Source organism: Candoia aspera, chromosome 4 (assembly GCF_035149785.1).
Source record: "Candoia aspera isolate rCanAsp1 chromosome 4, rCanAsp1.hap2, whole genome shotgun sequence".
Taxonomy (NCBI): Eukaryota; Metazoa; Chordata; class Lepidosauria; order Squamata; family Boidae; genus Candoia; species Candoia aspera.
The window spans coordinates 38127245-38145517 of NC_086156.1; the positions used below are offsets into that span (position 1 = coordinate 38127245).

At 39.0% G+C, this 18273-nt stretch overlaps 2 protein-coding genes across 4 annotated transcripts in view; one reads left to right on the top strand and one right to left on the bottom strand.

The window, feature by feature from the left end:
- Positions 1-38: 38 nt before the first annotated feature.
- Positions 39-5332, bottom strand: PP2D1 (protein phosphatase 2C like domain containing 1). Its single transcript, XM_063302031.1, has 2 exons — positions 3517-5332; positions 39-929 (listed from the first exon to the last, which is right to left on the bottom strand). Exons 1-2 carry the CDS (start codon positions 5330-5332, stop codon positions 46-48), a joined length of 2700 nt encoding a protein of 899 aa, XP_063158101.1. The 3' UTR covers positions 39-45.
- A 9586-nt stretch (positions 5333-14918) lies between these two features.
- The window catches only part of KAT2B (lysine acetyltransferase 2B), a 60677-nt gene continuing 57322 nt past the window's right edge, over positions 14919-18273 (top strand). For 2 of the 3 annotated variants that reach the window (XM_063303877.1, XM_063303878.1), the window contains exon 1: positions 14922-15691. In XM_063303877.1, the coding sequence (XP_063159947.1) occupies positions 15362-15691 (330 nt within the window). In that variant the 5' untranslated portion in view covers positions 14922-15361. Of the gene's footprint in view, positions 15692-18273 lie in introns of all 3 variants that reach the window. The other variant, XM_063303879.1, reaches the window with a different exon arrangement.

Genomic DNA, 18273 nt, shown 5'->3' on the forward strand with positions numbered 1-18273 from the left:
TGTCAGTTTCTTACTCAGTTTTCCCCCATAAGCATACCATCAGTGCTAAATAAAAGTGGGTATGTTATCACATCCATTTAAGAGAGCTAGCAGAACAGAAACATTATTTCTAGAACCTGCTTTAAGAGCAGCTTTTACTAGGTGTTTAGTAATATACTTTGCTGCAAGACTATAAAATGTCCCAGAATCTGTTTCTGAATCTTCAGATGTCTGTAAAAATTCATGACTTTCAGATACCATTTCCTCTGCATTTTTGCTATTTTCTTTTTGAGTTTCTTCAGTACCTGCTGAAGTGTTTTCTTCTGAAGATGTAGCAACAGTAAAAAGTGATTCTGAAGAGTTTTCTGATGTTTGCTCTTCTGTAGAAATAGTACTTGACTGAAGTACTACTTTCTCTTCTGTGCCACTGTTAATTGGGAGCCTCAGCTGAAAACTTGGTTCAGTTTCATTTTTGTTGTCTAAATCTGATTCAGGAAAAAAATCACGATTCATATACCATGAATAGAATTTATTTTCCAAAGATACCTTTGAAGCTTTGGGTATGCGACTTTTCATCAATTGGGCATGTTGATATTTTGCCAAATAAGCAGAAAATAAAGTTAATGTTAATAGCACAACCTCACTTTTATCCAAAACTTCCCAAAGTCCATTAGTTGCTATAATAAGAAATTGACATGAGTTATCAACAGAGAAAGAGATTGTATGTGGTACGGGAATAACAGTTTTCTTCATCTTTGGGTTTCCATGATGGCCAAGGCCACGACTAGTTTTTATTAGTCCTTCTATTAGTCCTTTAGGCTCATTACTGCTGATAGATCCACCATTCTGAAGAATGCGTGCCCTTTCCTCTTTACAGTAAGTGGAGTGTTCTTTAGTAAGCCAATAGCTCTTTCCATTTTTGCATAAAACTGCATGAACATTACCTAAAATTTAAAAAATTCATTGTATAATTTTGAAGACAATTTAGCCAAGAGATTTTGATTTCAGGTATTGCTTTTACTGTACCAGTTATCTCTGTAATAGGACAGATAATGCTATTCCACATGTGATAAGGCATCATTTTGGATGTAGCAGTATAGATGTGTAACAAGCTGAATACAGCACTGTAGCGCTAAACCTCAGTGTGTGTTTGGGTGCCGGGTTTGTGTAACATCCTCCCATGGTTCGAAGTCAAAAGCTGATTTTTAAAAGCCATTTCAACTTTTCTAAAAGTCTGCACTAGACCCTAAGAAAATGTGTGGTTGCTGTTGAAAAAGGTGTCATGCAAAGGATCTTTGTTTATATGAGGAAATGCACTTTGCCAACAGGACTGGAACAAAAATAAGGGAACTAAAAGGAGGGTGAAGTATCAACATGCTTCAGTGAGTCACAGGTGTATAAATACAAAGCCGAATAAAATTATGGTGGTTGGCAGTACAATAAAACTACATTTAAAAAAACAACCCTAAGCCTGATTAGTGCCCTGTAATGGTTTTGAAAAGCCAGAAGCACTGGGGAGAAAGCAACAAAGAAAAGCAGGGGTGGTAGGACAGGTCCTTCAGCCCTTACAGTAATATAACTTCATTGATTAGCTGACGATATCAAAAGCAGCCCTTATAATTTAGTGTCTTGATACAGAACAGTGTTCCAGGTAGGAGTTGAAGTCCACACATCTTAAAGTTGCCAAGTTTGAGAAACACTGATACAGAACAACCTTTCTCAGATTGAGATCTGTGAAATATTTTGGAACTGCAACTGCAAATTCTCAGGCAGTTTGGGCAACACATTAGGTGCTACCTGGATGGGGAAGCCTTATATTCCTTAGTATAACTACTACTAAGGTACTACTGTGCTGTTAAATTCTCTGCTCTGAAACAGTGCTGTTTGGCCAGGTTGAGCATACATTACTCTGTTGTCATTATGTTGCATAATGCTTATCTGGCTAGTGTTTCTCAAATGCTACTGTGCCCCAAATAAGGGAAACTTATGCTTGTGCATAAAGTGAAAAAAAAAATGGTTTGAATCCAGGACAAATCCTTGGGTTCCAGAAGTTCTGTGGAACCATTTCAGCTCAGCTGTGATTCAGAAGAAATAAAGCCAAAAGTGCTTTGTTTGTCCCAGGCTTTGATCAAAATAAAATCTCGGGGAAGCCCAGAGTGATTTTACAAGATGGGCATGACAAGGCTGTGTATCACTCGTTTCCCTTGAGCAGTTTTCAGTGCAGTATATCCCAACAGCCTGCCTGCCCAGCTGATCTTCCCAACCTCCTGGTGGGTATACTGACCTGTGCACCTGTTACTTACTGTGACATAAAGAACAGGCTCCTAGCATGATTTATCTCACTGCCGCACCCAGCTCTGATTTTCCCAGTGCTTCTCTACTGCTGCTGCCCTTTTTTCCTACTCTCACCCCAGTCACAAACCACTTCTGCCTGGGACAGCTGTTTTTTATTCTCTGTACAAACCAAAACACTCGGGCCCAGACAACCTAAAAACAGCTGTTCTGGGCACAGAATGGCTCCTGCATGGAATGTTTTGCACATCCTTATTCAAAACTTAGCTGGTACTTACTGCAGTAGTTAAGCAAAAGTATTTGAAGCACAATGCACCCCAGGTGCTGAAACATAGCAATCTTTCAACAAAATATGCTCAGAACTTAGCAGGTAGGGTCAATTAGATCCCATTTTTAAAAGTTTTTACAACAAAAATTATATAGCATTTATTAATTTACCACTGTCACATACATATTCGCAGTGGGATATAAATGACTCTTGGCAGGATGTAAAGGTCTAGCATTGCAAGAGTAATAGATGGGATACATAGAAGGTACAGCCAATTCAACAATCCAGGTAGGCAAGATGGAAAATTCCTGGGGGCATCTGACTGAAAAACAGTATTCCGATTAGAGTTTGGAGGGAGTGCCTTCCTACCAGAGACTTGCCTACATTCACATTCAAGTTCAAATCTTTATTACAACTTGCCTATTTTTTTCTGTTTAAAATCCTGTCTATATCCTGGGCAACCAGGTTTTTATAACTACCCATACGGTAGGATTATATTGATGTGTCTAGTTCCATTTTTTTAAAATATTTTTTTACCAAATCCTTGTTTTCTAATGGCTCAATTTTCCAAAAAAATACCTTTGGCTAATACATTGCTAGTCTAAGGTAAATATGACTTGTTACAGTCTAATTGGGATCACTGATCAGTTCAAATTATGATTTGCCCAGAGAAACCAAAGATTTACACTAACCAGAGTTAGTTCTCATATGATGTAACTGAACTGAACTAACTATATATATTTGGAAAAAGAAACCCTCATAGATTAAAATATTAGGGAAATTATGCTGAAAAATTCAGGTTGGAACAATATATACAATAAATGACTATTCTAGAATTACTCCCTATTGCATTCTACAAGTATTTCACCTGCTAAAAGTCCAATACAGAATTCAGTGGTTAACGGTGGTGTACCATCCAGAGAAACAAAATGGGAGAGAGACAGTGGGGAACACAATATCCTGGATTTTATACATACCAATGTTAGCAATATGCATTAGTCCAACAATTTCATCTGAATTCTGATTGTTTTCAATCCAACCTGCTTCCTGGATCTCATCTTTACTATTTGCCAGCTGCTCATTATCTTCTGGCTCTATGATGCTCTTTTTCATTCCATCATTTATTCTTCTAAGTTGCTCTTCTTGTGGATGTCCTGTGAAAGAATTTGCCTCTTGTTCTGGGCTGTTCTCCTCTTTCCCATCATTCATTCTTGCAAGCAGCTCCTCTTGGTGCAGTTCCGTAACAGAGCCTTCCTCTTGTTCTGGGCTGTTCTGTTCCTTTCCATCACTTACTCTTCCAAGAGGCTCCCTTTGATGCTGTTCTGCAACAGAGCCTTCCTCTTGTTCTGGGCTGTTCTCTTCTTTCCCATCATTCATTCTTGCAAATGGCTCCTCTTGATGCTGTTCTGCAACAGAGCCTTCCTCTTGTTCTGGGCTGTTCTCTTCTTTCCCATCATTCATTCTTGCAAATGGCTCCTTTTGATGCTGTTCTGCAACAGAGCCTTCCTCTTGTTCTGGGCTGTTCTCTTCTTTCCCATCATTCATTCTTGCAAATGGCTCCTCTTGATGCTGTTCTGTAACAGAGCCTTCCTCTTGTTCTGGGCTGTTCTCTTCTTTCCCATCATTCGTTCTTGCAAGTGGCTCCTCTTGGTGCAGTTCTGTAACAGAGCCTTCCTCTTGTTCCGGGCTGTTCTGTTCCTTTCCATCACTTACTCTTCTAAGAGGCTTCTCTTCCTGCTGTTCCATAATTTTGCTTGCTTCTTGTTCTATGATGCTTCTTGTCTTTATTCTGTTTGTTTCAGGCAGCTCCTCCTCAAGTTCCATGAAGTTCTGCTCCTCATTATCATTTATTGTTTTAACTTCTTCCCCTTCTTGTTCTACTTGGTTTTGTTTTATGTTTCTTACTGTTTCTACTAAACATATGGCAGTTGTACAGCTACTCCAGCGAACTTTGGAAACTTCACCTCGTCCAAGACGTAAAAGCCTGTCCATTCTCCAAAAAGCTTTTGCACATGCTCTGTGAATCCATTCATAGTTGTTTGGCTGTGCATTTTGGCTTCTGACTCTTCTAATAGCAAAAATTTTCTCCCTTATTTTATAATCTGTCTTAAAGATTGTGTGAAAAGAACGAAGCATGTTTTTTTCAGCATCACTAATCTGATAAGAGGGATCACTGTGAGAAAGCTGGTCAAGAAGTAGAAGAGGAAGTTCATCTGAAGATAACTGAGCAGCAGAAATTCCATTGCTTCCATCAAAGAGTCCAAGTAAGCAAGTATCTTTCCTGTGTCCATAATTATCTAATACAATACATACATCTTCCAAATCTGTGTGCCAAACAGCATTTTTGTCTTGACAAATTGCTATGGCTTTAATCAGTGGATTGCTTACTTCTTTAATATACACCGAACTTTGAGCAACATTATCAATGCAGATGTATGGAGCCATTTTGATGCTCTCCTTAAGAAGATCAATTGAACAACCAATCTTTTCTATTTCTCGTTCAGGATACTGAGCAGTTTTTTGCAGCCTTAAAATGAGTTGCTTTCGCCGAAGAACCATTTTTTTAATATTTATAGGCTCCACCCATGGCCACTGATAATCCAGTACAGCTTGAGCTTGATGGACTTTTTTGTGATGAAAAAGTTGGGTAATGTGTACCATTTCTTCACAAATGGAACATGGAATTCTAATGTCTAGGCTTTCAATTTTCTTGAAATCAATGTTAATTACCTTTGTTAAATCTTGTTTCTCTGTGCCAGTTTCATAGTTTTGTAGTTCTGTTTGGTATGTCATTCTATGGGAGAGATTAAAAAAAATGTGTTTTAATTATAATTATAAAACAAATCTAAAAAATATAGGCTGGGATCCAAGAAGTCTCAAAACTAGTTCTGAAACACAGGGGTGTTTCCAAAAAGTCTGATATGGATGAGGCAGGGAAGAAATCTACTATTTAAAGGAGCTAGGGACCCCGCAAATTCTAAGTCAATTTCCTTGTAACTGAAAACAGCCATTTAGATTACAGCTCCTATTTTATATAACCTGTTTGGCAACCTATTGTGGATTCCAGAGTAATTATGAGTAACTCTTACAACTTTGTTATTATTTATAGTGAATTGTCACAGAATACTGCAAAACATAACTTCAAATACAAGTGCTGAAGATTAATCTTTTACCTATACTTAAACACTTTGTGTATAGTTCATAAAAAATGTATAGACTTGATCTGCAAATGCAAAGAATGGATTTTTAAAATCATTTATTATTATTATTGTAATGCAGGGAAAAAGCTGATACAAATACATATCCTTGCAGCTTTTATAATATACAATGCCAGTTCAGTGTATTTTGAAGAAATATGTGATTTGGTGAAATTAAAAAAAACAAAACAAAAACACAGGTTGAAATGGGATTGTGACTTTCAGCATTTGTTCCATTCTACAATGAATTAATTTCCAATATTGTTGAGCTTTGCAACATTACCACCATATACTGTATGGAAGAAAGATCGAATCTGTTAACTGCATTTCCAGCATTTTGAGGGAAAGGAGCCATTCATGATTGGGGCAACGTACCAGTGATAAAACATCTTATAGCAGTTATAACGTTACAGGTGAATTTAATATTCTTTTGCCACTGAAATTCCCACTGTTCCATTTCTATAACTGTATTGAAATTTTACATCAGTTTAATCATGCAAGTTTTAACTTGTAAAGGATCTGAATTGTATTTCACTAATCAGTGGCCCAGCTGATCAGAGGAAAAACAAAAACTTTTCCGAAAGACTGGAAACCTTATATGGAATTTTGCTGAAAGAAAGAAATGAAATGATGATTTATGGATCTGAAGATTAAGAAAGAAATTTAGTTTCTTTTTCTCTTTTTTATTTCTTGCACTTTTTTTTCTTTCTCTTTCTTTCCTTTTTTTCTTTCAATTTTCTTTTATTCTATGAAAAATTCTTAATAAATATAAATGAAAAAATATATCAATGGGCCCAGCAAATGTTAAGTATTACAGATTACAACATTTTCAAATTCAGTCAAATGCTTCAGCGTTCCTCCTCGTTGCTGTGCTACCTATTTGAATATTGGAATCAACTGAGTATGGAAGAGCACTGTATAGCAAAAGACTCAAGATATCTTAATTTTGTCCTATTAATAATACAATCTTGCAATTTAAACAGATTGTTGTCTTTCAGTTGAGCAAATTTCTTAGTATTTTCTTCATAATGAAATAGGCATTCAGCAAGAAAGCAAGAGGAGGAAATGTGGACATCGTTTTTTCTATATTTATCCCAGATGTTCAGTAAATTGCTTAATATTAGATAGTTTCTAAAAATTGTATATTGTTCATTGATATGACCGAAATGTATCAATGTAGCCCCTGTGGAAGGTCTGCCCCTCAGAGAGAAGGGTCCCCCCCCCCCCCCAAAGCATGATGAACCTTGTCCAGGAAATGAGGCCTTCACAGAAATTGACAAGCGTTCAATAATTCTGCGATATGGTGGTTAGTGACAAAGACGTTGCAAGACATTTAAGCTCCAGATTTTCTTGACTGGATAAAACTGCACCTGGCTCTACGTCAGCAAATCAGGATTCTTACCCATTTAAAGTTTGAGAATAGGTTGACATTGTTTCAGCCCCAAACCTCCAACCAGATTACAATTTCCTCTTTGTTATGATGGTTACTGATCAGATGTTATTGAGACACAATTTCTCAGCCTAACTTAGTTCACCTTGCCTGTGTACAAACGACAGGACAATTGGTAAGGTGTAATTTATCCATTCTGAAAATGTTCTAAACCCCCCTCAGCTATCCTTAAGTTATTTTTCAAACATCTGACAAAAGTAGCAAGTCATTAACTCAGTGATGGCTGGTTAGATGAGGGGATTGCCCCCAAACTCTAAATTTCTTTTGTCTAAATAAGCATAGAAATATCTAAGTTCTTATTTAAGCAGTAGTTACATGTTTTTATTAGCTATGGCAATTGCTAAATTGGAAGCACCATGTTTGCATATCTCAACTTCTACAATTCTAAATTCTACAAGTGAATTATTGGGTGAAGAAAATTATTGTTTCAATTTATGTATTGTTATTATTGCTACTATTAAAGTCTGTCATAAATTGATTGCCAGTCAATGTCATGTGGTAACCTACAATTATAATATTTTAAGAGATAAAAGGGTATGTCTCATCCATACTTAGTTGTCTCATCATATTATCATCTGGTCTTAAAGTAGTCTTCCTCAAACTGGAACTATTTAGGTATATTAGATCAAATCTCCAAATTCCTATACAGTTGAGGTAATGGCAACTGAACTATCACATATCTGAAGTACATTAGGAAGTGGAAGGCTACCTTAAGAAACGGGTAATTAGAATGGTTAAGCTTCCTGCATCATTTTCAGTTTTACTCTTTCAGAGAAAACAAGCAAATCTGTAAAAAGTACTTCAGATGTAGCCACAACATGCATTTACCAAAAGTTATTACAAAACTGTGCTTGTATTTTCACTTTTTCACCTAATAATTCTTAGAACTGATTTTTCTCGCATGGTCAGAACACACAGATTTGATATTTTCAGTGGATTATTTATGTAATCCCAATATTTTATGATGGATATATTCAAAATCTGGGAAGTTTGCTTTGTTGTGTTTTTTGTTTAATTCCTATTTGCTAACTTGCTGCACAGCTACTCCATTTGCAATAATCCCTTGAAGCTCTTTATATTATCTTTTGGTTTTCACCATCCTCAGTGCTATGAATTTCACCTGCAGTGTTCTTGAATACAAACCTCTGAGAGTTTTGAAGCCCAGAATTTTTTATCTTTCATGGAGAAATCATCTAAAAATTTAAATTTACTGTATGTAAGTAGGTAGAATCCAGAATCCATCCATCCCTCTCTCTCTCTCTCTCTCTCTCTCTCTATATATATATATATATGCTGGTACTTCACATTAGGATCATAGGCAGTCCTCACCATGAATTTAAAGTATTTTTGGATGTTTTCAGTGTGTATATTTATTTAAAAGTAAGCACAGGAACATGATACTTGAAACTTATTTTTGAAACTGAAATCTAAAAAGATGTTAACTAAATTGTAGAAGAAATTAAAAGCCTAACTGCTAAGGAGCTGCACAGTCTATATTTTTAAAAGTCTTTATTTAGTGCTGAACAATATCGCACCACAAAAGTAAAACTTTAGCTGAGTTGGATGTGCCCAATGAGAATCAGTGTGTGGCAACACCTGAGATTTCCTATCCACAGCCCTAGGACCAAAAAAAGGCTTTCATCATATATAGAAGATACTAGTGTCAACAGTCTCATCAAAGCTTTGTTTAGGAATAGATAATTAATGGCCTGACCTTGGACTAGTTAGCTGTTGTATGTGCTAACAGAGATTAAAATGCTCAACCTCCTGACTCATAGCAATTTAAGACAAGAAAAATAGCTATTTCAAGAAGATTATGTAAGACCGCAGCCATATGGAATGTTTCACTTACTTTCTAGTATGAGAAAACTTAAGCATTATGTTCTCTATGTTTCTAGATTATTAGCAATAAAACAAAAGTTACCATAAAAGTTATACTCTTATCCACAAAAGTTAATGTACTTAGAGCACTATCAGTATGTTATATTGCACAATGCAATGAACCAAAGATGTACTCAGGTACTATTTAGTTTAGCCTAGCACACAAGATTAAAAATAAAATAAACAGGCAAAACATCAAAAGAAAATAAAAAGTCCATTAAAAAGGTGGGGCAACACTATTTTTATAGTGTAGCAGAATTTGTTGTTTGATTGCTTTTATACTAATACAATCACTCCCCTTAACAATCTTAACAGCCTTTCCTACAAAATTAAAATAAAGAATAATAGTTAGGGAGAAATAATTTTGCACCAGTTGAGCATATTAATATCAAAGCAGAACTCTTTAATAAAAGACAGATACTATTTGCAATGAGAGCAAAACTGTTTACTTTAGATCCTAAATATAGTGTTAAGAAATGATCAACACCGTAATTCTATATACAGTTACGTCTACTTAAAAGTAAACTATTCAGTAGGGATTACTCTTGTCTAACTGGGAATAGCATTGTATTGTAAATTGTTTTTGCTTTGAATACAGGAAGAAGGTTTGAATATTAAGAACCAGAATATTGAGCATAATTAACTTTTTTCAGTATGATCAGGGAAAAGAGCCTTTAGGCCATCTCACACATAATTATACAGTAAAGGGTGCTTACATTTACACATCATGCTAGGTCCATGGTTTGCTAAACAAGCCACAATTACTAGGTTCAACAAACTATCAAAAAACTGGTTATGATTTAAAAAAAACAAAGGCTAGATTTATATGCTGCACTAAGACAAGAACAAACAAAATTCATTATGGCTAAGAGATACCTTGGGGATAATCCCTTTTATGGAAACTTGGCTTGACATGGAGATAAAGTATATCATATGAATAGCTGTGGAATGGGTTGCCTAATAGAACCCAGAAAATTACACCTTGAAAAGCAGATGTGCAAAGACTTATTCTGGACCGAAAGATATACTTCATTATAAATATTGCAGGACTCATTACTTTAATTCTATGTATGAAAGAAGGAAAGCCTCTTAAAATGCGCTTGCCCTTTTAAAGTATTTGAATTATATTTTAAATTTATTAGAAACCATCTTAGTTGAATAAAAGGATTTTTAAAGCAATTGACTTAGCTGATTAAACATTCTTGTCCTGGAGAACATGAGGAACAAACATGAAAATTCAGTAGGCAACAGGCAAAATATTAATGTACGATGGTTGTTTTTAAATAGAACAGCACTGATACTATTTAAGAAGCATGAAAAAACATTAAAAAAACAATAATTAAGTAGGGACAGTTTTATAAACTAGATGAAAAATGCATTGGAGCTAGATCTTCTTGGTGGACAATTGGCTAAAACTATTTTATTCTTAATCTGTGTTTTTGCCACAGAAGTGCAGGGAAAAATCGTTACAAAATAGGAATTTTAGAAAATTATGTGGACTTATGGATCAGATGTGGGGAGGCGGGGCAGAGAGGAATCAAGTTTACAAATCATGTAAAGGGGCCCAGTGTGAGTGTCCAAAGTCACCCAATGAACTTCATGGCAAGTTGAAAGTCAAACCCAGGTTGCTACATCGAATAAAATGTATTTCAGTCCCATTATACAGTTTGAGCAAGTGTTTCCATCTCATATCTCATATTATAAGGACATTGTGATAATGTCCTTATAATACACATTTAGAAGCTCAATTAAATCCTTTTAAAGGATTCTGATTTCAGTCTTAACACATGTAAGAATAAAAAGTGATGTAGTTCAATGTCACCTCAAAATACTATTTTTAAAAATAAACCTACTGAAATCTACTGTTTATTTCTGATTTGTCTTGTCCACTGTTACAGGAATATATGATTGTCTTTTGGCATACAGAGGCCTATCCAATGAGACTGGTTTTGTATATCTTCCCTATTTGCTTTTTTCTGCGAATGTGTTCAGTCTATATCTCTCTCTATCCAATCACAGCTTTCTTGAATTTATGCTTTTCACTCTGTGAAAATCTGTAAATCAGTACCTTAAGCTTCTAGAAAGTCGTATGTTCTTTGGAATTCCTTTCTCTGATACTGTTGCACATTAATACTGGACTAGTAGTTAAGTCCAGTGTTTACAATTATTACTATAGTAACCGTATCCTTAGCCACTGAGATATTGTTCTGATTTGTCTGTTATGTAGCAAGGCTAAAATTGGTGCTTCCTGTTTTGTTTTAGGCTTCTCCATTTCTATTTTTCTTAGAGGATATAAATCAAAATCAAAAAATATCCTTGATATTTGGACTTGAGATATGACTAGCTAATACTTATGCTATATTGTCTCTTCAACAGATTCTGCTGATAAATGCACAAAAAATGAAAGCTTAGAAATAAAATCCATCCACAAGTTTGGTTTGTCTTGATTTTCAGCATAAGCATATTGCAGCAATCTGCTCATTACTAAGAAAGTATTTGTGTTAATAGGATATATTACATCCAGCTTAAACCATTCTTTGAGGAGATCTATTAACACCAGTGGGATGTCAAAGGGCTTACAACTGCCAAATGTGCTGATTAGTGTTGGATTTAGGCTGGGGAGACTGAGGTTCAAGTCCCTACTCAATCATGGAGTTTAATAAATGATTTGAGCCAATCGCTTTCTGGTTCAGGCAATCGCCAGAAGTCAATACTGACTTGAAGGTGCGAACGCGCGCGCGCACACACACACACAAATTAGGGATGTTGTGAGGAAAAATTAAGCACCATGTTAGCTGCTTAGAGTTCTCTCTCCCCCTCTCTCAAAAAGGTGGCATAAAGATGCAAAAATATGTAAGATTAAGGTTTGTATTCCATACACGATGTGTTTTATATTAGATCACAGCAAAACTCTTTTCTTCTGTAGCTTTAGCTATAAAGCAGTAAACAACAGCCTAATCAAGGACCTACCAAGGAGAGAAGAACACCGCTACCAAAACTGTCAGGGCAAGCTACTGTATATAAACAGAGGGCAAACCCCACTCCCTTCTAGCACTGGAGATGTTGCCTAGTCGGGCAACAAAACATCTGCAAGCAAACAACCAAGCTCAGAGAGCACCAAGGACTCCACACTTAGCAATACGAATGTCATTTTCTCCCCCATGCCTGCCTATTGAGTAAACTAATTTCAAGTAGATTATTTATTATAGACCAGCCTTTCTTAACTTTTTGACCCTGGAGAAACCCTTGAAACATTCACACTCAAATATAAGCCAGAAGTTACAAAACTATTAATTTCATGTGTAGGCCTATATATATGCATTAACAGTGTTCTTAAACTAAAAATAAAGAATGAAACTTTCCACTTTAATGTGAAGTTGCCCAAATTTGAAATAAATTTTTAAATAAATCATGATCTCCCAGGGAACCCCTAGTGACCTCTTGCGGAACCCTAGGTCTCCACGGAACCCCGGTTGAGAAACCCTGCTATAGACATAACCACACAGTGTATAAGGTTATGACTGTTCCTTTTTGAACCTATTACAGTAATGGTTAAAATTATTGCCTTTGAGTCATCCTCAACTCCTAGTGACTGCCTGGACTAGTCCCTACAGTTTTGTTGGCAAGATTTCTGGCAGTGGTTTGCCCTTGCCTTCTTCCTCCAAGGGCTGAGAGTGAGTGACTGGCCCAAAGTGGCCCAGCTGGCTTTATGCCTAAGTGGGGGCTAGAATTCAGTCTCCTGGTTTCTAGCCCAGTGCCTTAAAATGCAATTCAAAGGGCTGGAGTCCACTTTTAGGAATGTTTGCTTTGGTACAAACCTGTCTTTTCTCATTGGAGACAAAGTGAATGGCAACCCCCCAAAAAAGTTTTTCAGTTGTGCCATCTCTTAGGATTATTTTTTCCTAAAAAAATGGACAAATACCACAATCGTTTGATCTCATGTGGAAAGTTTTTCGTAGTATTATTTTAAAGTATTATAGTTGATTACATTTAATTTACATACACAAAAATATTTACTTTTTGTAAATTGCCTTGGAAGTGTTAAAATACGGTATATAAATTTTAAATAAAAAAAACAGTACAAGACAGTTTTTCCTGTGTTACAGCCCTATTCCTTTTATATATACTTCAGTAAAACTCTACACATAAAATAAACATAAAAACACATTACAGAAACATATATAGAAACATAAACCCGCAAATACAGAACTAAACCTCTGACGTAAAAAACATATACAGCCCTCCTATTCTAAAATGAATTACAAGGCCATCCTACTCTAGATGTATTTTCAACTAATGTAAAGCCTGTCTCTTCAGGCCCTACACTTACAGTCCTGGGGCACCTTGAAGACTATTTTGACATAAGCCATCATGGACCAAAGTTTATAGCTGCATGGATTATCATCTGGGAAGTACATCAGCCCATCCCATTCGATCTAGCAGGCAAGGCATGTTACGGATTCCATCTACCAGGGACTTGTATTTAGTGGGTCCCAGGAGATGGAGCCTTCTCTGCCGTGGTGCCCTCCTTGTGGAGCAGTCTCCCCCCTGAAATTAGGCTTGCTCCTTCCCTGCTATCGTTTGGGAAGTCCCTCAAGACCTGGTTATGTTGTCAGGCCTGGGGGGTCTTTGGGAACAGGAGACATTCTTAGACGGCTCCACTGTGACTGACATTCTTGCTCTCTCTTGTGGGGTTGGTATATTTTAAAAATTTGTGATAATATTCTTTTTAATAATCATTTTATCTTTTTATAATTATTGTCTCTTATTTATTCACTGTTTTTATCTCGTTGTACGCAGCCCAAAGTCGCCTTGTGTGAGGTGGGCAGCCGTATAAATGTGAGCAATAAACAAAGCAACAAACCACTGGTAGGGCAAAGTGAAATAGAAAACAATGAGCCAAGAAGTCAGTGAAATGGACCATCAACCAACAAGAGCTAGTTTAGTTCTCATCTCAATGCCATCTCCTCCAGCAATTCATTTCAGGGAATGGCAACCTTTGTGTTAACAGGGGAGCTGGTGCTCTCTCCAATATACACATCCTTCCCGCTCTCTCTCTCCCTCGTGATTTTAAGAAAGTTCATCTGGAGGAAGGAAAAGTAAGGCTTTGCATTACCAGCTACCAGTTTTCCCTCCCTGCAATTTTAACCTGTTTGACTTCTTTAATTCAAACCAAGGTAGTAATACTGTTGAAGCTCCGCTCCGGTGTCTCTTCAGCGTTTATCTTCAACAGGTCTGCGAGCTCGCTTCCTACCGCAACAACTTTTTCGAAAATTAACAAAGGAAGATAACGAAAGAACGAGGGTTTCTTTTTATGCTAAAGACATTGCTCTTCAGAAGCACGGGAACGGCGGCGAAGTAACTTAGGTAGGCGGGGGCGCATGCTTGGCTGTGGCCACTACAGTGCTTGGCGCGCGCCCAAAGGTGGGAACGTGCGCGAGACAACTGTCCATCATCGGAGGGCCTCAGACGAGCGCTCCGGAGGACCTCGGAGTGTGCTGCGGGCCAGGATTGCCCCTCAGGCCTTCTACTTTTTGAGGAAGTGGCGCGCGCTGAGAGAACTTACCACTTTCGTTTCCGAGTGGTAGTTTGTTTACACAGCAAACACCCGTGCACGCACGCACGCCCTCACGAGCTGTGTGACATGGTATAAAGGCCGGGGATTTATTCGGCATAAACTGGGGTCTTGCAGCCCATCTACAGTACTCGTCTTCACGATACCAGAAGACTTATTTCCTGACAAATTGGAGAAGCCTGGATTCTCTAACGGAGGGGCTTTCGCAAACCCGACTCCCCACCCCGTCATCATAGCGCCGTTCTCCGCAAGACAATCTCTGGGCGTGGACGCAAGCGAGCAGGACGTAGAAAAGTATTATGCCCGGCCTGAGGTGCAAAAATGGGCTGTCGAAGATTACATGGCCATGAATGTGCTGCTAAGCGAGGACTGTTGGAGGCGCCGCTCTGCCACTGTTTTAGCTCCTGGGCGAGGGAGGCCCGGGCCGTGTTGGCAGTGGGACCTTTCCGCCAAGAGCGACAACCACGCCAAGCTCCCAACATGTCCGTCTTTCTCCCCCTGCTATCTCCTTAACGGGCGCCTCCGCCTTCTCTTCCCTTCCCCGGCAGGACCCGCCCGCGGTGCGGCCTGTCCCCTCCCTCCTTGGGAGCAGCCGGCGGCTGCAAAGCGGGGAAAGGGGAGGGTCCAGAGCGCTCGACGGGCGCGCTGAGCCGGGCACGGAGCAAGGCTGGCGTCGGTCACAACAGAGCAGAGCCTCCGGCCGCCCGCGCTGCTGCGGCATGTCTGAGGCTGGCGCGGCCGGGCTTGGCGCTGCCGCGGCAGCAGGAGCAAGCCTTGGGGGCAACGGTGGCGGCGGCGCCGGAGCGCTGCAGCAGGGCTCCCCGTCCGCTGGAGGGTTGCCTGCTTGTGGACCCGCCCGAGCTGTTATCGCTGCAGCCGCAGCTGCTACTGCTGAGAGCCCTGCAGGAGGAGGCAGTGGAGGTGGTAGTAGTAGCAGTGGCGGCAGTGGGGGGCTCGGCTCGGCTCGTATCGCGGGGAAGAAGGCACAGCTCCGCTCTGCACCCCGCGCCAAGAAGCTAGAGAAGCTGGGAGTTTACTCTGCCTGCAAGGTACCCAGCCAGCCCGGGGGTTGGGGAGGAAAAACGGGCAAGATTAAGGGATTGCATCGACGTCCAGCACAGAGGTCGCCGCACTTGCTGCTGCCCTTAGGGGGCGCCCAAAGATGTTGCTGTTGCAGTTTGCAGTTTGCAGTTGCCGTCAGAAGGGGAGGTGCGGGAGTGGTTTGCTGGGCTGCAGCCGACGCTTTTAGAAAGCGGAACAAATAGGCCCTAAAACGGAACGGCAGGGCCGGTGGTTTGTTTGAGCGTACGCGTGTGCGCTTTCCCGCTGGCCTTCCTATTTGTGCTTGCCATGGCAATTGTTTTCTCGTTGGAAGGTAGTGATTTGCTGAATTACTCCTGTTTGCGTGTGTGTTTTATAAAGAGCAATTAATTCCGATTAGTTATTCCTCTTTGCACATATCCATGGCTCTAATTTCCATTACAAAATTAGTGGTTTTAGTTCTGGTGTATCAGCTGGGTCAATTAGAATTCCATGTGCAAAATACAACATGTGCATTAAAAATATCAGGTGTCAAATACCAAATCACTTGAAAATGAAACTGCCGTGGAAATGGTTGTGTGGAACAACTGTGAATATTTAGGGTAAAAACTTTTTAGTGCTAGCCTTGGTTAGATCTTGACTTCATCTGTCCCAACTCTGGGATGATGACGCAAAACATGCTAAAATCTAGTCCTTATAACAATTGCCAGAGATATTTCCCAGTTTCCCCCTTCCTCTCCTTTGTTCAGTGGAGACACCTTTAGCTACCTCTCCGGAATCTCTGCACAGTAGTATTTTGCAGTTTACCTTTCCCTGTCTTTGTTTTTTTATCCTTACTTTGCAAAGCTTAGCTCAGTTTCTCCAGGGAATCATTTGTCATCATTCCATGTGACTCATTTCTATTCTGCTGCCCTTGAATAGGTTTCCCCCATCTGGTGTCCTCCAAGTGAGCTCTGATTATTACAGTTACCGTGGCCCTGACAATAATGGAAATTGCAGTCCAACAAATCTGGATGGCACCAGGCTGGGGAATGGGTCACCTGCTCCACTCTGTTTTGTGTCTTTAACACTCTGTTGATTGCTTTCAGAGTTTTTTTCCTCTTTGTTTGGTGATGGGATTGCAAGCTCTTTGCAATGTGATATTTTTTAAAGTTTCAGGTGCATCCTTTAACATGCACATTCCTAGTGTATGATATTTTGAAAGAAGTGTTTTTAGCTACTAGAAGTGTTCTCAGAGATGGAGTGTTTGAAGAGTTCTGCTCCAGTTCTTTGCGGTAGTAAGAAAAGAAACTGTTTTGGCAGCAGTCGGAAAAAGATACACCCCTGAGACAAAGCAGAACATCAGTGCAAAGTAACATGGAGAGACAAGAAAACTCAAGCCCAGCAGGCTATGCCAGCTTTTGTTTTCATTGTGTTACTTGCTTGGTAAAGTGCTGCCGCAACTGCTTCTCATGTAAACATAAAATTAGGCAGAGAACCAAAGTCTGCTTTAAGCAGCCACTGTATTTGTTCAGAGATAAACAATCCTGCTTTTTTTTTTTGCAGCAGGGGGAGGTTTGCAAGAAAGCCATTCCAGCACTCCCAATCCAGTTGTGTGTAGTGAGAGAGAGGAGAGTAAAGGAGATGCTTGGATTGGAGACAGCAGTTACAGCTCCTCCTGCTCACCCACCTCCTTCCTTCTGCCAGATCTTGGCAACAGAGCCTTTGTTTTGACAGGATGGTAGCAGAAGGAGGTGGAGATTGTGGCTTGTTCCTTCTGCAGCCTATGGCGGACAAGAACTCTGACACACACAAACAAAAGTGGATTACCAATTGTGTGAGCTTAGAAAGAGCTCAGCAGCCTGGAAGCACATTGAAAGGATATTTTTCCCTCTGTTTATATCAATGTTATTACTGCAGAAGGAAGCTAGGTCAAATAAATAAAGCCATACAGAGCTTTATTTATCCTATTATAGTTTTCAAGAAATTTTGCTCATTGCATGCATTCCTCCCTTTCCTCATTTTAATCTTATAGTAACCATGTAATGTGGGGCTGAGTGGTGGTGACAGGCGTAATACTGTCAAGACAGCTCAGTGTTGTGTGGGGATTTGAATTTTTATCTTCCGAGGCCCTAGTTTTCCACTCACGTTCCCTGTCTTTGAACAGATTTTATGTAATACTTTAATGTATTTTTTTATTTCAAAAAATGCATAAAATAGCATTAAAAGATGAAAACAGTCTCAAAAATGGTCAGTGTAACAATTAAGGAAAAAAATGGTCTAGAAACTATGTTATAAATAGAACAACTTCAAGAACTTTGACCTTGTTGCTGAAAAAGTCATATTCCTTGTAAAAAAAAAGACGAAATGCCGACAAACCTTAGTATCAACAACACATATGTACTGCTGTAAATCAGGGAAGGTTTCTCCTTCCTTTGTTGTATTATAATTTGTTTAACCAACTCTTTGCCTGGAAAATCCACAATCGCTGGTGTTTTGATAGATTCCAAATACTAGGCATATAGCCAAGGAGGAGAAAATATGTGTCTTTCACATAATGTGATTGACACAGAGTCTTGTCATCAGTGCTCTTGATATCAGCCTAAAATGC

Excerpts from the sequence above, each read along its gene's own strand:
- PP2D1 (XM_063302031.1), bottom strand. The coding sequence starts at position 5,332 with ATGACATACCAAACAGAACTACAAAACTATGAAACTGGCACAGAGAAA. Across the intron at positions 930-3,516 it reads AATGCATATTGCTAACATTG|TTTTAGGTAATGTTCATGCA; the intron begins GTATGTATAAAA and ends GAATTTTTTAAA.